The sequence below is a fragment of the Centropristis striata genome, chromosome 12 (assembly GCF_030273125.1).
Source record: "Centropristis striata isolate RG_2023a ecotype Rhode Island chromosome 12, C.striata_1.0, whole genome shotgun sequence".
Taxonomy (NCBI): Eukaryota; Metazoa; Chordata; class Actinopteri; order Perciformes; family Serranidae; genus Centropristis; species Centropristis striata.
In genome coordinates, this window is record NC_081528.1 from 15,108,286 (window position 1) to 15,133,986 (window position 25,701).

Here is a 25,701-nt window from a genome sequence, read left to right on the forward strand (position 1 = left end):
TTTTGACGGGGGAACAGGCTATAAATATAGACCAAATTGATGTAACTATACATTTACCAGCAATTGAACCCTTCCACAAGTGGACTCTATACATTCCACACTATAGAAAGGCTCATTCAGCATACTTACCACAGACGGACGGAGCTACGCAGATACTGTTGTCACATTAAATTAATTCTCCTGTAAGATTAGAGTTAGATGTGTCCCTTTCTTCTAAGTACAGCACATAAATCTGAAAGAAGCTCGCCTGCATTGTGAAAAGTTGTTATTTCAGGTTGCATTTGAACAAAACACACCAAATGATCTATTGAAGCAGTGTTGAAATAAAAGGAGCCCAGCACATCACTGTTTATTCAATATGTTTCCAATATGTCTCCCTCGCTATTCATTGTGTAATTTCTTAGTCAACAAAAATGTCCTGTGCCACGCACATGGTTAGAAACGGTTTCTGTCATTTCCAGTTAGAAATCTGTGCTGTTTACAATAAGTTCAAAATTTGATGAAGTATTTGTTGATATGGATTGGACGGGAACCCAGGTAGTGTGTCCTCCATCCCTCCCTCTGTCCTTTCATTAATTACTTAGTCAGTAGTGGTTGCTCACTGATGGATTCATGGCGTGGCAGGGCTGCTGTGTGTGTGCTTCCCCCTGCTCCAGATGGTAGCAGAGGGAAGCATTGAATCAGTCTGCCAATAGGCCTTATGATAGACATGATTAAACACACTAACTAATTATATGGAGGGAAATTAAATTCTGGACCCCCATTCTGTCCTCCCATAACAAACATTTGTGATCTGAACACAAGCACAAACACACATGGACTATGAATGCAACACAATGGTACAAATACAGAGAACACACACACACACACACACACACACACACACACACACACACACACACACACACACACAAAGTACACCCTCATTCCAGATTGATACCAATCATGTCACTGCTAATCAGGGTGCTTGGTGAACAAAGCTGTCAGAGGAATCCAATCATATCGCAGATGATGGAATCGTTTACTGAGGATGAGGAACGAAGATGAAGTACATGGCTGCCAATATGAATCCACTAGTTATTCTCAATTCGAGGTAAATTACAGATGTGAGGAGAATAGTGATAATATGTTCTCAAAATGATCAAAACACCGTCCTGTATAGTTATGTACAGTTTAGGAGTTGAAGACGACTCACCACTTGTCTCCCACTCGGAGGGAGACATGGGAATCCCCCAAAGCCTTACAGCGAGAAGTGTCAGTAATGACATCAACACTAAGAGACAATGGAGTCAAACAAACATAGATGTGGAGGGTTCCAACTTTCATTTTTAAATCGGATGGTCATCCTCATTAATGGAGAAGTTTTCACCCTACAGATAGTTTGTCAGGCAAAAATTATGCATATGAGCATTTTCTGTTTTGCCACCTCTTCGGTTAAGGCTTAGTTATATTCTAGTCAACTAAGGCTCCTTACAAAAGAGAAGCTCATGGTCATCTTTAAAATAATTCAACAATGATTGTTGGAAGAATATGTCATAGTCAGTGTTCCCAGTTCTTCCCTAAGATGTTTTAAGATGCTACAACAATAGCAAGCTACTTCTTACTTTAGCCCCTTTCATAGTGCAGTCCTGCAAATGTCTGTGAATATTTGTGCCGGCTTTTTGCCTTAGGGAGTTCATAGTGGTCCCGCAAAGGCGTGATATTCGTTCCCTTTCATAGTGCAGTCTGGCCTCGTGGAACTAGGTGGAGGATAGTGGGAGGAGACGATTGTCAGAGCAGCAGCAGTGCTGCACAGTGTTCATAGGCTACACAGTTAGCTCTGTAGCAGTACAGTGTGTATGTGCTGCAGCAGCATGTTTTAAGTTAGCGACCTCCGTTTGTTTACAACAAGCACTGGACACCCTGTGCCCAGTTAGCATGCCGGTTTGTTTATGATCAGCGGCAGACACAGGAGAAGAAGAAACACTTTTATTGTCATTGCACAGAGTAACAAGTACTAGAACAATGAAACTAGCCATCAACCTGTCCAAACGTATCCTTAAAACACACATATGACAGAGGTGGACAGGACAGGGAGACAGAGATGAAAGGAAAGAAATACAGCACAAGGTGAAGAGAGGAATGGCCAACATAAGCACATACACAATACACCTCACAACATGAAGAGACAATTTTCATGGCTAACCATCTTGAACATACTGGTCTCCGGATCGATCTAGTCGCTTTTCCAGGGTCGTCTATCTCTCTGAGATTTTATCCAAAGTGCGGTTTGTGACCACAGTCTGAGTGCCGAGAACTCTGCCCATCGCTTCAATCGTCTCAAGCAGCCTTATGGGGCTTTGGACAGCTGTCACCGTTTCCTGTGTATCTTGATTAACCAGTGCAATGCCCAATCCAAAAAGAAAAAGACCTGTTATCATGGTTCCGAATAGATAGAGATCTTCAATATCCTCCACGGAAAGAAGTGCCAGGCACGCAACACGCCACCTCTCCCTCGTGTCCATCGTGTAGCCAGCTGCAAACGTCACGGCAGGACAGGTGGGCACCCCGAAGTCAGGCTTCTCGTCGAGAAGATAGTGTCAATTGCGCTGAGAGACCAGTTGATCAAATCCATGTTTTTTTTAGTTTCAGTGGGAGCAAGTGCAGGGAGAGTCTCTCAAAGTATAAGACAGTAGACAAGAGAGGAGCGAAGCAGGGAAGATAAGGGCAGGGAGAGGGAGAGAATAGAAAAGTGCGACCGCCTCCGTTCAGAGCCAAAGAAAGACAGTTAGCGATGCCGGTTTGTTTACAATAAGCGGCGGCCGCTGTGCACAGTTAGCGACGGTAGCCGCAGTGACCAGTGATTGGATGACTGTGTGTGTTAGACGTCACACGCGATGTCAAATATCTTGCTTTGCCCAATGGACCATTCGTAGTGGTCCCAATTCCAACAGTCCCACCACTGTTCCACCTCTGTGATTACCTCTGGAGGCGGAAAATTGGTGGGATCCCGCTTCTGGTGCGATCATAGTGCAGGCGAGATGTCACAGAGCTGTAAATGTCCCAGCTTGAAATGGCACTATGAAAGGGGCTTTTGCTACTTTGAGTGGACAGGTCTTGCTTCCTACAATAAGTGAGGACAGTCTCAAATTTTACCACTGAACAACAGCACTGATATCAGACAATCCTGGTAAACCTCAAATTATGTTCAGTGACACATTCCTTACAGCGCCAATAAGTCTTAGATTCTCACTTTCTTCTAAATTTCAACGCAACTGAAGTATGGTTAGGGAAAACTCAATGATCTGCAAAATAATCTATGTAACAGAGTTGGGTATCAGTACTCGATGCCTTGACTTTAAGATACTGACTTAAATAACCCAGTACCAAGATGCATCAAAACTTCTCCAGTTAAACAACATCTTTGCTTGATCTTTCTCACACCTAGATCAAGAAAAAAAAATGTTTTGTTTTACTCCCAACCAATCACCACAATCGTTCTTTCAGTTCAGCATGTAATGTATTTGTGTTAAAGTAATTTCAACAGGGAGTGGTGTAGCAACTGAATGCTTCCAAGCACATGATGGGTATCGAATAAAGTAGGGCAAATAGATATTGTAAGAAGTAGGTATCACTTTAGGGTTACTGGTATTGGTACTAGTATAGTAATTTTTAAAATAATACACAGTCCTAGTATATTAAGACTAAGCAAATGAGACATCTGGTTAGGGAAGATTTTGAGCAATAATTGCCGGACTGTCTGCCTGGCAACTGGAAGGTCCTTCTGCTTTACTGCATTGTCAATGAACATCAGCATTAGAGCAGAGCGGATGTATGTTTTTATGTGATTACTAGACACTGGGCTGTACATGGATGAATGAAACAACAAAGATGAATCAAATCAATTTATTAATAGACCTTGTTGTCTTTTTGTTCCCTCTACTTCATATTAAATGTTACAAAAAGGGAACTACTGAAAGTAGTAACCGCTTTAATAACTACAATCAACTTTCGCAGTGCCATGGTTCTCCATATGGCTGATCAGGCTGTGTGCCAGTTTGCCTTCCCTAAAAAAATCATGCCTTTTAATTACATAAAACACAAACATGGCAGAGCCATATGCTGGTAAGTTCCCCAGACTCACTTTATTTTAGAGTCCAGTCATTTAACAGATGCTCACACTCGCAGCGCCCTTCATACAAGAAGCCAAAAAAAAAAGAATCTTAGATACCAAACATGCCTTTTGACAAAAGCAAACAACCTCATCAGTCCACGCTTTTATTCTGCTATAACGCCGATCACTCCACTTCCATGGCTCTAGCAGTCTTCACAAAACTCAATTAATCAAGTGCGGCATGGCAAGGCCGTAAACAAGTTATCATTAAATCACCTCTGAAATATAATTGCATTGCATCAAAGCAGATCAAAACATCTCATCAGTCTCTGGAAGCCTTTGGAGGGCGGAAAATAATTTTTTGGGAGCCAAACCTGGCCTGTGAGCAAAGAGTTGTTTGGTATTTACTGTCTTGAGTCCAAACTGAACTCATGCCAACCGTTAACCACCAACAGCTGGTCAATATCAGGTGGAAATACATGAAAAATGCTCTTGCTGTGCCATGAAAATGCTTTCTATGACCCTGTTGTCCAAGGGAAATTTCAAAATAAAAGCATACTGATCAAACTAAGGATCCCAGTATTGGATTTGCAAAGCCACTGTTCCAAATTTGGTGTGTACATATGATTTTGAAGTTGGGTTTGTTTGAAGAGATACTTTTTAAGATGCTTAATGTAGAGTAAACTTTTGAATGTTTATTTTCGCATTCCCTGCATTAGAGCCTTTCTTTAACCTGCTGCTTTTTGAAATGCAGCTTTGTTGAGGTGCACTTGTGGAGTGCTATAGTAAACACATTTCTTACATACTCCAAGGACTTCTTCTTGCACAGTCACACAAACATGCACATATAAAAATAAACCAAAGAATATGTCGCTCCAGAAGCCCTGATGTAATTTCCGTCGCCCTTTAGAGGCAAACAAGCTCCCGTTTTGAGAACCACCTTCCTCTGGGTTAAAAGCTGACATGACTGATATAACAGGTGCTGCTGTGTGCCGGGCAGACACCGGGGCTATGTAGGGAAGAAGAAGAAAAGGAGATTTAAAAGGTTGATAAAAGAAAACAGGGAGAAGAAATGGATTAGCAATAGATAGATGGAGTGTGAGAAGAGAAAAGGTGAAGGGGAATTAGAGATGAGAGGAGACGAGAGGGCACTAGAGGGAGAGAAAAAATGGATTATGAATGGAGAGAGGGGGAAAACATGAAAAATGGAGAAGATGGATGCTCGGAAATGAGAGGAGAAAAAAGAAAAGAAGAGGATAGAAGTCAAAGAAAAAAAGGATTAGGGATGGGGGGATCTAGGGGAAGAGAGATGAGATGGGGAAGGGGACAAGGAGGAGAAGATTAAGGTGGAGTGATATGCTTTTATCTTCTAGTGTCTGGAGAGCAGACAGTAACTAGCCCAGTGTGTGTGTGTGCGTGTGTGGTGTGTGTGTGGGTGTGGGTGTGTTAGGGTATTTGTTTTTGGTTACATCTTTTTCATCCATGTATCTTTGTGTGTGTCCACCTGTTTGAGCGTGTGTGTGTGTGTGTGTGTGTGTGTGTGTGTGTGTGTCTAAATGCCGCTCATCCTTTCTGGTTGAGTTTGGAAAAAACAAGAGAATAAAACCCCAAGAAGATACTTCTAAATGTCTGCCCTTTATATCTGCAATCCATCCATCTGCTCCTCCGCAGAAGAAGAAGAGAGGGGGAGGAGAGGCATAGGGATGGATGAATGAGAGGAAAGGAGGGAAAGAAGGAAGGAGGGAGGAGTGGATGTTTCAGGGTTGTTGGGTTCATGGATGGAGGGATAAATGTTGGCGGGGAGGGAGCCTGAATACCTAGAGCCGAGCAAATTAAAGTAAAAGCAAAGGATGGATGACAGTGGGGTACAGGGTGCATCTGGGAGTCCAGTGAACGAGGCATAGAGGGAGGGGAGAGAGAGAGAGAGAGAGAGGAGAAGAGTAGGGAGGTGGAAAGAGAGAGAGAGAGGAAGTAAGGAGAACGGGAAAGAGAGGCAGAGTCGTGACTGTAGGTTGATTTACGGAGGCTTTCCTTTTAATGAAATTGTTTCAGTGACAGAGCCGGTAAAAGGCCCTTAATGGATTGGCTGGCCTAATGTAATGAAATTACTCCCTCTTTCACTACAGAGAGGAAAAAAAAGAATAAAAGAGGACATGGGGAGGAGGGGAGAGGAGGAGGAGGAGGAGGAGGATGGGAGAGGAGAAAATGCAATTAATATTTACAGAACAGACAAGCAGGGTGGGCTTTAGTAGCTACGGCTCGCTCGCTCTCTTCTCCACTGTGTCTACCTCTCTCGTCCCTCTCTCTCCCGGTGGCCAGTGCGCTGGGCGTGCGGCAGGGGAGGGAGGTGATAGGCTGACGCCAGGCAGGCCACTTCAGCGCACCGGTCTCTTCTCTTGCGCTCTCCTTTTCCTCTCCTGCTCTCCTTACGGCTGGTCATATCAGCGCTGAGGTGAGAGACTTAACCTGAGCTATCGTCTGGACTGGGCATCCCTAGAGTGAGTGTGCGTGTGTGTGTTTGTGAGAGAGTTAACGCCGGTGTCTCCTACCTGCTACCTTAAAGCCCACTTAGTGGGATATCACCTCACACACACCCCCACACACACTCATTCACGCAGCCCGTCTTTTGTTAGTCCCTCCCCCAGCTGAGCGGACCTTGCAGACTTGCGCCTGACTCTCTCCCATCTCTCTCTCATCTGTGTGTGTGTGTGTCTGTGTGTGTGTGCGTGTGCTCGGTGCAGGCAACTGGACAGCAACCACATCAGCTGCATTGAAGATGGAGCTTTCCGAGCGCTGCGCGATCTGGAGATTCTGTAAGTAGAGAAAACCCCTGGTCCTCTCACTCGTGCTCCCCCATCTCTCTTCTCCTCCTCTGCCTCCTCTCATCCCGTCCTCTCCTCTCTCCTCCTTTTCATGTGTTGCCTGTGAAGCAGAGATCTGTCCTACGCTCTCTTCCTCTCATCCTCTCTTATTCAGTTTCATGCTTCTTTTTCCTTTTCACGTCCTCCTCTCCTCTCCTGTCTTCCCTCGTTCTTTCCTTTTCATCTACTTCTCTATCTCATCCTTTTATCTTTCTCTTTATTCACATCTTCTGTATCCATTCAATGTCAGAAAAGCTTCAACTTAAATGTGTTTTTGTTAAGAAAATGTAGTTTCTTTACATGTTTCTGTGTGTGCCTTATCTTTTTCGATATCCTTGTTACATATGTGTGTGAGCTGAAGTGCACGTCTAAGTGCTTGTGTGCATTGCTTGCGAGGATGAAGCGCAGCGTACCTGTTCATTCACCAGCAAATGTGTTGTCCTTGACTTACAATACACACACACACACACACACACACAAAGATTGAGGAAAATAGTGCATCTGCCACCTGCTGTGGTTTGCGCTTTCTCTGCACCATGTGTGTTAGTGCAAGTGGGTGATTCCCTCTGCATATGGGAATACGTTGATGTGTATTTGCTTCCAGCTGTGTGTGTGATTGAGTGTGTGTGTGTGTGTGTGTGTGTGTGTGTGTGTGTGTGTGTGTGTGCATGCAAGTTTGTGTGTCCGATCTGTCCACATTTTTACAGCTGCTCATTTGTCACTATGCTCAGAGGTGTGACTGGCGGCTGTGCAGTGTGTGCTTGTGTTAGGGAAAGGTGTCTAATTTCTCCACACTTGAATGTGTGTGTGGGGCCGTGCGTCATTTTGCACAAGTGTGTGTGTGTGTGTGTGTGTGTGTGTGCGTGTGTGTGTGTGTGCGCAGAAGCAGATGCTGTGCTCCATTGTGGGTTGTGAATCTGAACCATTACAACAAGTAAAACATAAATGTCCCATTTTTGTGCTAAAACATATACATGTTAATGTGTCATGTCTTAATTTTATGAAACACTGAGTTGGAAAAAGTTAACAAATATGGATCTTTCTTCTGTTGGCCCCAGTGTTGGTTCATTAGTCTCCAGGTTTATTGGCAACGATTCATAAGCTCGGTGAACAGAACTGCATCATGCCATGTATTTATAATCAAGACAAGATAATTTGCCCAAAAATACTTGATGAGTAAGCTTGACGTTATTATTTAAATACAATTGATTTATATGAAAATGTTAGATAGTCTAATCAAATCCATTTCAATTCATGAAACATCTGTTAAGTACAACAGAACCTAGCCTTGTTGTATGTACTCGTGCAGGTTTGATCTGTTTTACGGTCAGTCTTCTTGAATGAACTTATGTGGGTTTTGATTGGCTCAGTAATACCAGTCTTCTTGTTTAAAAAAATGCTGTTTCATTGCTAATGTTAACACAAAATGATAAAATATGTAACTCCACATGATTTTTAATGAAAAAAAAAACTGTTTAGTTTATTATGTCCACCTAGATGTAATTATTACATCATTAAGTTTTTGTTGGCCATGTTTAAAAGAGCAGTTGGTTGACTATTTGGTTATTTTGGAAGATTGAGTTATACTGTTAATATTTGGTCAGCCCTCATTGATATACATTGGTTGGGTGACATATTAGAAACACCTCTATAAAACATTTTTTATATATGTATTATAACCTTCATAAAGGTAGAAAGTATTGCAGGGCTATTGTATTAGATTGTATTAGATTGTATTAGATTGTGTGAGTTCAACAATGGTGGACCTAATAAGTTGGGCATGTAGGAGTTCTTAGAAGGAACAAAATAATGTTGGCTCACTGAGAAAACAGAGCCCACACAACCCTGCAGGATGTGTGCCTGATTACAAGAACAAAGCATTTGTAATCACTTGAAGACTGAAAAAATGACAATCACAAGCAGAAAAAATATACATAATATACAGTAGTAATAGATAAACATGTATTTTTAACAGTAAAAGCTAAAATATGCTTTGTGTCAGTAATTGTAAATGCTTCAGTCACTAAGATGTTTTAGTTAAAACAGCCAAAAGGTGTTATATATATGTGACCGCTCCATCCACATCCAGGACAGAAATCCTCCACTAAATGCTCACAGCTTTTTTGAAGCTTTAAACTTTGTCTAGTGTTCAGATGACACAAAACACAAAATCTGTTTAGGAAATAGACCAATTACTTTAAGATAATGCATGACTTTAAACAGTCCTTTCCAATATAACTCACACAAGTATCTTGATTTTTAGGAATTGTCCCTTTGACAACAAACCGTGCTCCTCCAGATTGATGATTTATTCTGCAGGACTGAAAAGTAGCATATGAGTCCAAATAAAGCCAGCACAGTGCTCACCATCTCACTGAAGACATTAAAGTGCCTAAAAACCAAAGTGCTTTGGGATCTCAATTGCGCTGTTGTATTCACAGGGAGACTTATGAAGCAAGTAGAGACAAAAAACTATCAAAGAGCTACAGACCTCAGATACTGAGAGTGGAGGTGCCTCACTCAAGAGTTCTGCATAAAACTGTCCTGGCTACAAAGGCACCATTACCAAAGAAGATCCAAGAGGAATTGACTAACATCCAAAATGTTGGACAAGGTGTCGAATTAAATAATCAAATTATTAGATAATTGCCAAATCAACCAATTGCAAACTTAATACTTGTTCATCTTATAGGGATGGTCTGAGGCAAAAAAAAAGGTTTTCATGTGCATTATTATTTAGTGCTGCTTATGGTTATGGTATGGCATCTAATGCTATCTAGTGCCGTCAAGTTGATTAAGATGTGACTATATTTGCTTGTATTGTGTCTCACTCCTGCTTCCTGCTTGATTTTTCACAAATCCGGCATGAAGCATGTGCAAAGTTTAATATCAAAATCTTTCTTTGAACATTTATTTCTGTTGGACCAACGCGCTCATTTAAGTCATCAGAACTTTCTTTGAATCATGTCCAACAATAAAAACAACCATCTAATAAACATAAACACAATAAATACATTTAATACCAACAAAACTTCTAATTTGCAAATTGAATTTGCGACCTCTAGCGGTCATAGTAATTATAGCGGGAGCAACGTAGGAAGTCAAGTGGCGAGTGTAAAAAGTAACAAAGTCTGTATAGTTAGAAATGAAATTAAAAAAATAATCATTGTTGAGTTATTTATTACATATTTTAACACTTCACTACGTTAGTATATAACTACGTCCTGCACTAAGTCAGGTACGTAACTTTGTCACATACTTAATTTAACTCGAACTATGATCCTTTCCTAAACTTAAACAAGGAGTGTTGTAGCCTAAACCTAATCAAGGATTTCCGTAAACCTGCATCAAATAGATCGGTCATGTTATTTTGGAAAAAAGCCTTTTTCTGTTGTGCGTAGTGTGGAGATGGTCAAGAAAAGTCTATAGAAAAGAGGCCCACAAGAACAAATTAATTCACCTTAATATTAATTAATTAATATTACAGTGTTGAAGTTGACATTCAACCTATTTCAGCAGGGAAAGCATTACCGCATTTCTACCATTAAAACCGGGGGCACTGTTGCGTTTTTCTACCATTAAAGCCGGGAAAGCGGATACGTCGTTTTGTAGTATTTGTAGTTTTTTCCACCTATTTTCGGTCTCTTGGCCAATGAAATGCATCAGAATTCAGATATTACAGGTATAAGCTCTCAAATACTTTTTGAATTTCATTTCTATCTGCTACAGAGGCTGAAAAAACGATTATTTAGTAGGCGTTGACACTTCTGTTGAATTTCTAGAAAAACTTCAGGTTTTACGGGGTTATTTTAAAATCGCCCATAGGTTTTGCAGGCATTTTTTCCAGGCGTTTTAGGCCTAAATGGGTTAAACACATAAAACACATAAAATTTTAGATGATCGTGGTTTTGAACTCATTGTGACAATAAGCAAGTTTCTTTCAGCCAAAATGAAGAATAAAACTCTAATTAGCTGCTCAAAGATCGACCAGAGACAAATTATGTTAAATGCAACAAATATTTGCGAAAAACATGATACAAATCAGATCAGAAAAAAAAAACCCACAAACAAATCACTCATATTCAAAAATATGACCTAATCAAGGACAAGGATAGAATCATTTCTTGATATAATTACATACAACAGAACATGGGGGACTTGTAATGTAAAAGCTCAGTGAGACTCCCAACAGTATTAGTCTCATCTTGATGAGTATCCTGCTGTTGGAGGTGTGTGTGTTCTTGGTGCAGCCTGGTGATCCTAATGTGTTCACATGAATGATTAAAGAGAGCAGGAAACAGTAGAAAATGGCTCAATACTGGCAGCTCGCTCTGTGGAACACATCCATTCTGAATACCATCATTTTAAAAGAAACATTTTTCAGATAATCTGGTATTGAAAATGTTTATTCCAGCTTGAATTTGTCTGAAAAGCTGCAACAGACGGTTTATTTTATCATCTTTCATTCAGCCTGTCTTGATTCCTTTATTTCGACCTTTTTTCCCCTTTAGCAAAGTTAGCTTTTTTTTTGATTTCCCTGTCTCACTTTTTTGCTCAGCGCACAATGGAAGTGATAGGGGCCAGATAGAGGGGGATCGGCAGTGCGAGATACAACATATTAGCAATTCATAAGACTCTGACAGCTGAGTGCTCGGCAGGATTTACAATTCACTGTAAATACGCAGCCGTTCCCATTCTCGGCAGACAGCATGACAGCACACAGTATATTCACTGAATGTGACGTTTTAATAAAGGCAGGTGTGTGTGTCTGTTTGCGTGCATGTGTGTGTGTGCAAGTGTTTGTGCATGTGTGCAAAGGGCATGAATGACAGTAAGCAATTCTGCCGCTGGACTGATCTTCATTTCAAGCATCTTAACACACACACACACACACACACACACACACACAATCCTGAACAGATGTATGCGTATTCACACATATTCATGCACACACAAAGGCAGACACAGCCCCATCTGTTCGGTTCTTGGGGTTGATTTTGTGACCGTTGTACAAAATGGGATGATAGAGATAACAGTGGTTGGAGGTCATGTGACTGCACCATCAGGTAGGTGTGCGTGTTTCTTTGCCTGTTGTGTGTGTGTGTGTGTGTGTGTGTGTGTGTGCGTGTGTGTTTGTGTTTGTGTGTGTGTGTGTGTGTGTGTGTGTGTGTGTGTGTGTGTGTCCTTGTACCTCTATTATTATGAGGACCAGCTTGCTTTTTAGACCTTGAGTAAATTTTCCTCAAGTCTTCAAAACTCCCATTTGTTGGTTAAGATTTAGTTTTTGGGTCTATGTTAAAATGACTAAATTTAGGTATTAAAGTTAATCCATCAGTAGATCAGTAGTTAGTTTTTTTATCACACAGCCATGCAGGACATTTGCTGGTTCCTGCCAGGGTACGTGTTGCTTTTTTGTTTCATAAAACTGTAAAATGTAATATCTTGGAGTCACCATGATGTCACCCATTGGTTTGTGGACTTCTGTTTTGAAGTGTGTAGTACTTTTTTGGAGCCACAAGTGACCATATTTTGAAGAAAATGTGGAACCGACTGGCTATATTAATATGCACATAGCCATGGATATGAACTGCTACACCTCTATTCTGACTTGACAGGTCATTAGGTAGCAGCAGCCTTAAGCATACCCTGCTTCACTGTCCATTTCACTCAAAACGGAACCATAATTTACAAAAAATAAACATTATACTGTGAAAAAAGACTAGCAATTGAGACAAACTCAATAGGAAAATGTTAACGGAGGTAACAAATCAATCAAGAAGTAGGGGGATTTTCTTCATAGGCTTCCATATAGTCTGACTTGTTTTTGCAATCAGCGGGCTCACCTCCTGCTGGCCGTAAAAAGAATGCAGGTTTAAGTCACTTCCACATTTGCCAGACCTGGAGATTTTCGTCCACTTCTTTTATATAAAAAAGAAAATTGAAAGATGACTCTTTGGTCTGGTAATTTGGATTTTTTTCCTGACATTTAACAGATAATCAGTTCATTTAAAAGACTAATCAACAAATACATCTATAATGAAAAAAATATTTGTTGGCCTATAAGAGTCTGGATTAGGTATGTAGCTGAGTCTGAGCAAATTTGGGTCCTGCATGTGTGTGTTTCACTGGCTGTATATGCATGTGTCAGTGTGTGTGTGTGTGTGTGTGTGTGTGTGTGTGTGTGTGTATGTCTCTCCCTGCCAATATCCTTGTGTGTTTGCTTGTATGTGTGTCTATCCACATCTGTATGTGTGTTTGTGAGCTCCTGTGCTTGTTACATTGCTTGCACATTTCCATCCCCATTTCTGGCCAGAAGTGTCCAGTTATTGCATGATGGAGCTTTAAGATGATGATGGCTCCAAAGGATGCCGCTCAACATGACTGTCAATGTCCTTTTCTATATTTTAATGTAAGCATTTGCTAGAAATTGCAGGAGCGTTTTGTAAGAGACCGTATGTTGGCTGGAAGGCAAATGGTTACACAGTGTGTGTCTGTGTGTGTGCATGTCTGTTTCAACCATTTGTGTTAATTTAGTGTGCTAATTGAAAGAAGCACAACGCTGCGTGTGTGTATGTGCACCACTAGCGAATCTCCACATTAATTAATCTAGTCATTTTTAATTAGTCGCTGCTTCTTGGTAGACTAGGCTTTATCTGAGCTGCTTAATATGTTTCACAGAAGCGGCATTGACGAGTCGGAGCTGAATATTGGGGCGTCGGGCTCATTTTGAAAATGCTAAATGGATTTTAGTTTGTTAGTTTCATTAATCTTTTTATAATTGTTTATTAAAGTAGACAACATGTTAAAATTATGAGGCATTTAAAGGGATTGGATTTATGAAATATTTGACAGAATAGAAGAAAAAAATTGCGTGTGGAGAAATCTAAACGCATAATAATTTATATTTGTTGGACGACCTTATAGGTTTATGAATAAATTGTCATTGTTTTTTATTTAATGAGTTATGCATTTATTTAAGCATACAGACCCAATCAGACCAACATACTCATGTGCAAGTATACTGAACTCGAACAAAAAAATATACATATACATACATATAATAATAAATAAATGAACAGAATAAAATTTAATTAAAAATAAGACATTATTTTAACGAAAAAATATCAAAAGAATGGAAATGCAGTGCATAGATATAGTAATTGTCAATAAATTGTTGCAATTGTACTTTTTTTTTCTCAACATAAATGAAAATGCATCACTATTTCTACTACATAATATTCTGCAGCTCCTTCTAGATGTATAGAATGCTTTCATATATGTTATTACTGAGCAATGTATGAAATATAGTATAGTATATACAAGTAACACTGAAGTAAAACACCTAAATGTTCCCGGTAAACCGGTTTGAATCGCTGCCTTTATGTCCCGGTGTGACAGAAGAGTCTCGCTTCCCAAAGAGGTTTAGGAAGAAAGGGGGATATGACTAAAGACACTTTTACATTCACCATTTCCTTTGATATCCACTCCCTTTACTCATATGTCCTTAGATAGTCTCTTTCTCTCTCACTTCCTCTCCTCTCTGCTCTCTCTTTCATGGCTGCCAGGATGAAAGTGGAGGATCGGTGTTGTAAAAGCCAGGCGGTGCTGGGCTATGATTTATTTAGACCCAAAAGGACTGCGGTTACTATCCTTTCCTCTCTCTCTTTTTTGTGCCAGCAGAGGCAAGAGACAAGAGAGATTTGGGGGAGGTGGAGGGGGTTCACAAAATGGAAAAGGGAAGAAGGAAAGAAAGGGAGGAGTGTGGTATCGGTGTTGTAAAAGCAGCCAGTTTCCTGGACATCATTTATTTATCTGCTGTTGGACCTGAGGAGAGGGAGGGTGGGGAGAAACCAGGCGATACAGAGGAAGGGAAGAAGAGAAATCCAGAGATGAGAGACAGAGGGAGGCAGAAGATGGAGGGATAAATATGAAGAAAACACAAGATGAAAGTTAGAAAGGGAGAGGAAGAAAGGAGTAAAAGAGCACCTGAGAGATACATAAAACAGATGCAAAATCAGATCAATCTGAACACCAGATTAGACAAAAAGATGCTAAGAGAATGAAAGAGATGAGAGAGAGAAAAGAGATGTAAGACACAAAGGTGTAGAGGATACTGGGTGCAAAAGAGAGATAAAATAGGAGACATGAAGCAGGAAGAAATACTGTTGTGACGTGAGCGAGGGAAAAAAAAGCCAGTGATAGAAAATAGATTGAAAGGATCAGAGGGAGGAGAGCGGGGTGGCATTAATTATTGATGGAACAAATGTCTGACTGACTGACTCAATTTGGCCCTTTGTTGTTTCCAGACCACCAAGGCTGTCAGATAGAGTCAGAACAGCGTTTCTCAAAGTAAGGACAAAGATCCCGACTGGGCCGCTGCTGTCCTGATTTTCCAGTTCCTTAAAGAGAAATGTTGCCATTTTTTAACCAGTTTATTTCATTGTGGGTAGTTTATGCAGATAAGCAGTTTTTGGTTTCCCTCCATGTCGGCAGCATCTGGAGCTTGCTGCTAATTTGCTGGTAAAAAGCTGCATTATGCACTTAAATACCATTAATCTGCATGAACTACACACACTGCAGTGACACAAAGTCGTTGAAAATTGGCATCGCTTTCCCCAAATACGAGCCTAAAACTAGCTTTAACTTGCTGAAAATTAGATTAACTAGTGCAGTGCTCGTAGGAAGTATGTATTCATCTGCAACTCCATAAAACACTTACTTTTCATAAGGTACCACACCATCCAGCACATACACAATGAACGTTGATATTCACTGGAAACTATTTAAATACTATTGGAAAATCAAACCTTGTAGCGCACTTAGGTAGGTAGGCTAAATAGACTTACAGATGAGATGAGTCAGGGTGTAAATCCAGAGTGATTTGTGTTACAGACCAGGTGTAGGCCTATCACACAATGGGGCGGAGCTCCCCTAAAAGGCGTCCGATCAGAAACAGCAATGCTGCAACACGTCACACGTGAATAATGATATTTTGAAAAATGAAAATCTTCAAAATCGAGGATGCACACCTTCGTGCCATGCGCAAGCAACATACAAAATCTTAGGTCAGTCTGACTAACGGACAGCGAGATATGCCCTAGACACACACACACACACACACACACAGACGCTTCTTGCTTTAATAGATAGATATTGTTTTAAATTAGATTGCATATGAGTATAGGTTTTAAAATGTTTTTCTTACCTGACATTAAAAACCTGCCATGTTGCAATACAAAATATAAAATCAATACATTTCTACAATTATATTACATTTTTATGTTGCCAGTTTTGTTAATCTAACTTCCTTAATCCTTGACTGATTCCTGTATATATTTAAGTCACCCTGGTGGATGGATAAACAAGCTGACAAATTAAAAACATCTCCAATGTGTTTAACATTCACACAGTAGAGTCACATTCTGTTTTTCCAGAATTTAAACCTGTAATTTAACCTGTTATAAACTTCTGTCGTAGTGTGGCTTTACGTCCAAATTGACCTGTGTTGCAGGTCATCTGTTGTCCCTCTTTAATATCCGTCCAGACGTTTTCCACTAGCCTGTAATGAAGATAAGCTCAACTACTGCCATGGTGAAAAATTAAAGAAGGAAATTAGCATGCTCTGGTGATTTTAGGCAAGCTTTCATAGCCTGAAGATTAGAGCAGTGAGTCTGGGAAGTTGCCAGTCAATTTATGAAAGTAACTTTTTGGCTTGTCCGCAAGGGCTTTTGTGCTAACAAAACATTACCTGCCAGGAGTCACTTTTCGTGACCTCAATAATGATTTTATATTTTACTAAAAGGCTGTTTTCCAATATATATTTTGTAGATACCAGAGTTTTGACGTGAGGCACAGAAACAGACGGGCAATGCGAGGCTTTGATACAGAGACATTGTGCTGGTTTGAGCTGTTTGCCTCATGGTCAGAGGCTGCACCATGCACAGCAGAATACACTCATAGAACAGGCCAAGACTTTATATCACTGTGGAGTTCAGATGTTTGGAAACAGAAGCCACTGCAGACGATGCACCAGATTGATTCATTGACGGACAAATGTAGCAGGCATTTGGCATTTGCCGTTGTGGGTGTCAGTTTCAAGTCGTGATGTGTAATTTAAAGCCACACACTGGGTGGGGAAATGAAGAAACACTCTCACGCCGTGTCTGTTAACATCAAGCATGGAGGGTGCCCTTTAGCAGGGTCTCTGGACTGCAAGCTGAGAGGGGTGAGCCCAACATCTTTTAGAATTACATTCATATTAGATTAATCTGCAGTGCACACTTTATGTGTATGCCAATGTTTGGTGCCGGAGCCGGAATTATCGTGCCTCTTTATGTGGAGAGGTAAATCAGATAAGTCAGGATGCAGAGATTAAAGTGGTGGACGGGTTTGTAGTGCAGTTAATGCACTGAATCTGACAAAAAATACAAGAAAAGTGAAAAAAACATTCTTTTGGCTTCTTTACTGCTATCAGTCTAAAAACACTGATATCAGACAATTGACTGATCCAAAGTCCCGCCCCCTGATTTACTCTAGCTAGGTCAGACAAGCTTGACAAAAAGAAACATGGAAACACCAGAATTTACATTTCAAGTTTCAATTTGTGTCAGTTTTCTGAGCCTGAGAAGCTTGACAGTTGACCCTCCCTCTCAGCTCCTGGCCCGGGAGAGGCTTTCACATGTAAATGAAAATGTTGTGAGCTATACAAATTCAAATAAAGATAGTCCAGGGCAGGCAGTGGGATTTTGACTCACCAATGGCCCAGAGGCTCACCTTTTTCTAAAAGATACTAATTCCATTTTAAGAGAACTTCTGGTATAAATAGCCTGAATCAGGATTAGTATAATTACAGACTTATAAATTGTAGCTTTAATAGATTTGCCTTGCGCAAAAGTGTGCTATGCTGATTTACTTTGTGTGCCACAAGCAATGATCAATGAAGTTATTTAAAAGAGACAAAAAAGACCAGTTTAATTAAACAGTTTATTTTCTATCCATTGAGAATCTGGCACACATATACTGGGGCTGAAGGACTCAGAGTGTCAGACACCCTGAGCCGCCGGTGCTTTTTTCACCCATCAGTAGCTATAACCCTTAATTGATTTATAATTAATATCTTAAAATGTGCATTACTGATTTAACAGTGCAGTAATTAATCTGTGCAACACTCGCTTTACTATGAGATTAACTCTAGATTCCATTTTTTCAGCATTATTAAGATTGTCATATATTGTAAGAAACATTTTTTACGCATTATTTCTGTAACTATTTGTCCGTAAAGGTTGTTAAATGCTTAGTGTTGACGAGTGTTGCTTATACAAAATTATAAAAACATATAGAGAAGCCTAGCACAACAGGAAAGGGAAGCAACATTTTTAAATGTTGCATTAAAGAAAATGTGAATTAGGGACGTTTCCATCAAGCTGCATATACTTAATATACTTATACTTTTTTTGGACGATGGCATATTAATGTTTTGCTGTAGGTTAATCCGTCAGTAAAAGAAATAGAGAAAGAGAAAAAACAACAACGATATGTCACAACTTAATTGGAAAAAGTGTTTCCATCTTCTGTTTAGCGCAATAACTATTTTTCGAAAAAAGACAAAAAGAATCTCAAGCAAGCGCAAAAACTTTTATGCACATTTTTTAACGTTTTATCGAATTTTGGTGTTTTCATCAAACTTTTCTTGACGACTTGTTACGGGAGCACAGAGCAAAAAGGGGCGTGAAGTAGCATCAACCAATTCTGCATGTGATGTTCAATTAAGATGTTTTTCTAAACAACAACATCCAACATTTAAAAAGTCTTTCTTTGGCCTGCACATGGCAGCTACAGAGTTAAAGTGAGAGAAATATCTAAATTATGGCATACACTTTGGTTAAAATACAGCAACTAAAACTCTTAGTTGAAGTTCAGAAAAGAGCATAGATGCAGTGAAACAAACAAACAACAAAACAAGAGAAAATAGTGTTTCAACAAAACAGCTTCTTTCATACAGTTTTCCCTTTTAGAAATGGCATCAAATCAAGCTGCTAAACTCAGTGTTATTCTTTGTTTAACCAGACGAGTCAATTCATTGACATTCCTCTGCCTGTGCTCTGTGATGCCCTGCCAGGAATTAGTAGCATTGATTATGTTATATGAAAACAGCTGTCGTTTCAAAGGTGTCCGCGCTGGTTTGGTGACGGGACACTGAAGTGCCAAAACCAGCGTCCTTTAAAGATCAAAACGAGGAGAAATCTTCTCTCTGTCATGATAGATAGTCCCACACTTGACTCATTATTCTTCCACTTAGAATCATGAGCAGATTGCATGCCAGGGTGGCCTTATCATATTTGTCATTAAACACCTATCAGAATCAATTAGAGCCGCACAATAATTCTAAACAAGTGATTTTCCTAATGGGGAATGTTATTGATGCATGACGGTGAATCTCATAGTGCTCATTGTTCAACATTAAACAAAAAGATTAATCTTGATTGCTTGACAGTCCTTTTCATCTTAATTCAAGCTTTTGCAGGCTTCCGATCAGCGCTGCGAACATTTATAAACACATTTTGTCGTTTGGAAGTTGACTTTTTCTGTGCTGATTATTGAAGACAACAAATACGGCAACTCTGCTGTCTGTCTCCATCACAAAGGTCAGACGCTGCCCCAAGTTGCATGTCCTGAACAGTTTATGTCTAATAAACATATTAAGGGGATTTGTTAGAGGACGTCCTTTTGATGCATGACTGAGAAGCGAGCTCTGATTAATAAAGAAAACAAAAACAGAGATTTTCCTACAGATATTTCCATTTGATGGTCATCGAGGGCGACTGGAAGAGGACTTTGCTCCCAACGCTCGACTGAGAAGAGCACCATTACCGTTAAAGCCCACAGTCGGCTTTCCTCCTAATACTTTGATTTCACCTTTTCTTTTCTTTTTTTGAAAACCTTTGATGGTCAAAGCTGTATGTGCTCAAGCTTGTAAGGCCAATAAACACAGCAGAAGTGGAAATGTAATTATGTGATAAACACAGTCTTTATATTTGGCAGAGGAGCCGCTCCATCCACTTTGTCGGTTTGATTCCCGAGAATTCCTCGTCTTTGCAATCACGTCAGCGCAGATGGTAGACATTCCTCCTGCAGCGACTAATGACTGTGTGTGCCAGCGTGAGTGAGTGTGTTTTTACTCAGTGAGAGCAAATTTAATGCTGAGTGCCAGCGCTGAATGCAGGCCAGCTTTCCCTCTGCTGTACCCTGAAGTCTTTCTGTATATCGCTGTGTTCATCTGTATCGATGAGGAATGCTGCAAAAACCTGCTTTCATCCCCAAAATATGAAGCTAGAATTCTATTACCTGTACTTTGTTCACATTCCCTTTATTATTATTTTTTATCATGTTATTTCAATTATATTAAAGCTTAATTAAGTACAGTGTGATCTGGGGAGTTGAGCTACCAACATGCTAGCTCATTTCTGCAACCTTTAGCTTCCAGTTATGCCTCCAGTTGAACCAGTATTCAAAAATCCTACTGTAGAGCTTATTTTCTTGATTTATTATTCCCTGTTGAGTTGTATTTATCTGCAGCAGGGCACAGTTTCTGGATGATTTGCATTCACAAGGGCAAACCAATCATTGCTAATGCCCTGCAATGTCTCAATCAATAATATATAATCTATTTTAAAACACTTACCACACAGCTAACGCCTGATTTGGAATTCCACTGTGTTTTAGCAAGTGCGTCTGCGTGTCTTTGAATGAGTTAATCCAGTTAGCGCATGTGTCTGCCAGGCCACATCAGAATAAATGATGGGTCCCTGTGTGATGATGAATGGTAATTTAGATTTAACATAACTGGACTAACGAGCGCGCTAATGACTCCAAAGCTAGCCTGGACAGCTCTCACTCGACGAGCGCTCGCCTTGCATCCCAATGAGCTGGGAAAAGGGCACCCATGAACACACACAGACACACACACATGCAGAGGGGAAAACATGCAGAAGTGTTTTAATAAATGCATGCATACACAATCATAAATTCACAAATGGTTCTTGCAGGGAGGCACACACGTACACAGCCACGTGTGGGCGGTGTGTGCACACGTGTGTATGTTTCCGAGCACTCTGCGGGTGGTGGAGAGCGCCGATGTCAGGCTAATATGAAGCTGATTAATTAATAATTATTCATAGGCCAGTTTTTCAACCAGTTGAATTAGATGCGGTTTTCATTCGCTGATCTTTCGACTCAAGTTTTTTTTTCTCTGCTGACAACGAAGATTAATGGAAATAGATGATAAGTACTTGATCATTTTCAGACATAAATAGAATTAATCAGTTTAATTTTTCAAAAGGGTCTCTATCTCAGTCAGAAAATGTAAAGAGGGGGAGTTTTCAGTGACTCGTTTATCTTAAGATCTGAAAGCGATGAATTTCTCAAGGTGATGGGAATATACAGTACAATGTGTCCCACATTCTGCTGCAGAGTCACTGCACTCTGTTGAACCTTGTCTTTCTCAAAGTTCTCTTTCTAACCAAAAAAAACATGTTTCATAGGGCAACAACACGTACAATGTTACTGCTTCATCAGTGCAGTTTCTTGCATCTTTGTTGAGTGACATGTTCAAATATAGGATGTGACTCTATGATAGCACTTGTGCATTACCATTATGGATTTCTGAAGACACGTGTTGGCTCGGTTTAGGCTCGATGCCATCAATACCATCAGAAATCAGATAATCTCTACCCGTTCAGTCCCTGAAAAATCCAATTTGTGTTCATCAGCATTCAGCACCAAGAAGTGTCCTTGAGCCGAAAGCTCAATTCCTACCTGGTCACTTATTATAAGTTAGTCTGCAGACGAGCTTTAGTTGAATACCAAAAAAATATTTACACAAAATACGGAAATGTTTTGAAGGAGTGCTACTCTTACAGGATTAAAAACCTGCTTTTAATCTTAATAGATATGTTTTTTAATGCACTTACATAGACACAGAAACCACAGGTATATCTGGCAGATTAATGATACTAACAAGCATATAAAAGCAAATGTGCTGTAAATATACCAGGGCTGGGCAATAAGGCCAAAATATTTTATACAGATATAGGTCATTTCATATCTTGATAACAATATGTGTCATGATAAAGTGACATTATTATTATTATATTATTATTGTTTTCAGACACACAATCCTAATTTTGGTTTTATTTTCATTGTGATATGTTTGGAAGAGATTGATTAAATCACATTGTCACAATCATTTCATGGAAAGAGGTAAAAAAAGTTCATGAGCGACTGTGTAAATAGCGTATGAAAAAAACACATACATGGTAGACGCTATTTCCCAATTCTCCAATGCCAATAACGTAAATGTGGTACGCAATACGCAATAGAAAAAACAAAGAAAAGTACATTTGATGTGATGTGATATAACATTAAGTTAAAAAAAGTTATTCCTTTATTAGTCCCACAATGGGGAAATTTCCATTGTTACAGCAGCAAAAATAGAAAGAAGCATAAAAAGCAAAACTAACAAGAAAACATACAAGTATTAACAATTTAAACAATAATAAATATAAAATTAGCAGAAATATGTTGTGACATTGTGACCATGTTTATCATTATACAGCCCAGCCTTTAAATGTACCAATAAAGACAATGGTTCAAAGAAAGATGGAACACTGAATATGAGGCCATATTTGACTCCCTCCTGCAGGACAGCCTACCTTTCTGCTGATGCCAAAGAAAGAAAAAAAAAAGAAAGAAAAAAAAACGACTTGGGGGACGAGAAAGGGATTGAGCATGAAAGACGGCGAGAGTGAATGACAAGCAGGTCAGATGTCACTGCAATAATGTCCACTGAACTGAAATGAATTCAATTTTTCAGAAACTGAAACTGTGACCAGGACAGACAGAAAGTCAGGGTGTGACAAAGAGAGACAGATGGAGAGAGGAACGGGGAGATGGTTAAAGATGTGAGAGAGAAAAGAGAGGAGCCGCTCCGCCATTACATGACATGCCCGCGCACACACACACACACACGCACACGCACACGCACACACACACACACACACACACACACACACAGTCCAGGGGTCTGAGAAGCACTCTAAAGAGCAGTGGAACCGCTGCATATTTTATGAAAGCTTTCTGGATGAGGGTGTACCACCGAGAGAGAAGGAGAGAGTGAGAAAAAGATAGAGGAAGAGACACAGAGGAGTGTGTGTGTGTGTGTGTGTGTGTGGTGGAGAGGGAGGCTTTGGCCAACCAGCGACTGTCATAATTCATAAGGGGAGACAGACAGAGTTGCTCAGTGCACTGTAGCTCCACAAGGTGACTTTCACTCTGCCTGTAACTCTCTCTCTTACCCTCTTTCTTCCTCTCTCTCTCTCTCTTTTTGTCAAACGCACACACGCACACACTCAAGCACCTTTTTTCTCCCCACTTCTGTCTACATCTGACATGTCTTCCCTCTTGTCTTCTGGCATTTCTTTTTTTTTAGCAGACCTTTTTTGTCTCTTTTCAATCATTTTTTTTTATCTCTTTTCCTCTACCTCCTCTCCTCTCTCTTCTTTGCATCTTCCCATCATTTTTTCTCTCACCTAGTGCGATTATAAAAATGTTCTCTTGTAGATAATTTAGCCTCTACTTTGAACCAGTTGAAGTCGAACTAGAATGTTACGTCATCAAATCAAGGAAGTTCAGTGATTATCCAACCAAACAGTGAGACCAGAAAAAAAACTTTTTCAAACATCAAGAGAGAAGCCAGAAAAACAGAATGACGTGTATCAAGCTTGTAAGCTGGAGGCATGAATTGTATTTCCACCCACTGAGCTGTTAACTTCTCAGCCTCACTTCCACCAGGCCTCCCTCCCTCACTCCTCAAACTTTTTCTGCCAGATGCAAAAAAGACCTTCATGGCAGCAAGTTTAAAAATACACTCTAAAAAAAGGAAGAAATGGATGAGTTGGAATGGAAGTGTTTGTGTCTTTAATGATGTTTCCAACAGCACTGTTCTAAGAAAATCATCGAATCTGCTCACAAAGACTGCCAGCAGTACTCATAGCTCTGGGTCAGCTGTGCACGCTATTTGAGAATCATGCACCATTAATGACACATTGTGATAAAAAAGAAAAAAGACGTTTTTCTTCACACAGAATTTCTGAATATTTCCAATTCTAAAAATGCATTTTTCTCTAAATCCATCATTATTCTAACGTAGAAAATGGATAATCCTTAGTGGTGACCTCATGTAACTCTTTTAAAGAAATGTAATATCACATTAAACTATCTCCCTTTCCCTGCATCACATTGTATTATATCCTTCCTGTTATCAATCTCTGCACAATGTGTGACTAACTTGTTTGAGCAGGAAATGCATTAGTTAGAGGAAGCAAGATGCTTTTAAAATGCAGGCCCATTGTGACTTCATGTGAAGAGTTATTTGCAATAAAAGGCTGTTGAATACTGGCCAGCGTCTCATCAAAAATTAGGTTTAAAAGGGTTATACGATTGAATAGCATTAAAGCATTAAAAAAGCCAAACCCGACTGGATTATTATATTATTACACCAATTAATGCAAAACCTGTGTCATCAGCACTATGTCATTCAACTTTCATTTAAATGCACTAAAGGATAAAGTAAATTATAAGAATTAAAAAGACCAAAAGACAAATATAATCTAACAAACAGAATGCTGTGGCTTTAAATAAATTATATATATGCTGTTAAGTATCTTCAGTATCTTAAGTTTTCTTTTCTGCTATTGTGAAGAAAAACAAAGACTTTGCATGTTTGTCCCAATAGTCATTCCAGTCCTGTGTGTGTGTGTGTGTGTGTGTGTGTGTGTGTGTGTGTGTGTATGTGTGTGTGTGTGTGTGTGTGTGCACGCCTGCTTGCCTCACATGTCAGAATTTCCCCGGTGCAGTTAGTGTGTGTCCAGCCTCAGCCGCCCCCAGTAACGATTGCATTTTTGTGGTCGGGTCCTGCCTCCAGATCTGTCTTATATCCCCGACGCGTGGGCGCTGGATCGAAGCCCCCTGAAACGAACCTTTCTTGAACCTTAAGTTTAGTAATACAAAGGCTGGTGTGTGTGTGCATATGTGTGTGTGTGTGCATATGTGTGTGCGTACTATAGAGGTTTCTGAGGAAGCAAATTCACTTTCAGCGCATGCATGTTTTTCAGTGTCTTTTTCAATGCTTTTGTCCTATAGGTGTGACCACATCTTGTATGTGCATGTATCTATCTGTACATGTGTGTGTGCCCGTCTGTGTGTGTGCGCGCACGAAGGGGTCAAAAAATAACAGAGCAGTGCAGCTTTCTGCTGTTCAGTGATTTTGGTTTGGCTGGCCTTTTGGCTTCTGTTTGAGTCAGCGGGCTCAGCAGAGCCATCACACCCTGGCAACAACCAGCGGCCTGGCAGAGGCAGAGGGTCTGACCTGAGAGAGAGAGAGAGAGAGAGAGAGAGGGGAGGGGGGTGAGGCAGTGTGGGAAAGAGAGGGAAAAGGCAAGAAAGAGGGAAGACACAATGAGAAGACAAGACAGAGGGGGTCAAAAGCAGGCAGGAGCATTTATAAACATCTATATGAACTTTTCTGGGGTGGGTGAGGAGGGAAGAGAGAAAAGGGGAATATATCCAAGAGAGACTACCTGAGATAAGTGAATAAGGTAACTACTGTCTTTAAAAGAATGACAGTGGTTTTAGACATATTTGTTTGGGATTTAGAGACAATAGTCAGGGGGGAGTACAGGGGTGAGGCGG

At 40.1% G+C, this 25,701-nt stretch overlaps 1 protein-coding gene across 1 annotated transcript in view; it reads left to right on the forward strand.

Moving 5' to 3' along the window:
* slit3 (slit homolog 3 (Drosophila)) overlaps window positions 1-25,701 on the forward strand; it is a 305,681-nt gene that overhangs the window by 178,026 nt on the left and 101,954 nt on the right. Inside the window, exon 6 of the mRNA XM_059345733.1 lies at window positions 6,835-6,906. Within this exon, the coding sequence (XP_059201716.1) occupies window positions 6,835-6,906 (72 nt within the window). The remainder of the gene's footprint in view (window positions 1-6,834; window positions 6,907-25,701) is intronic.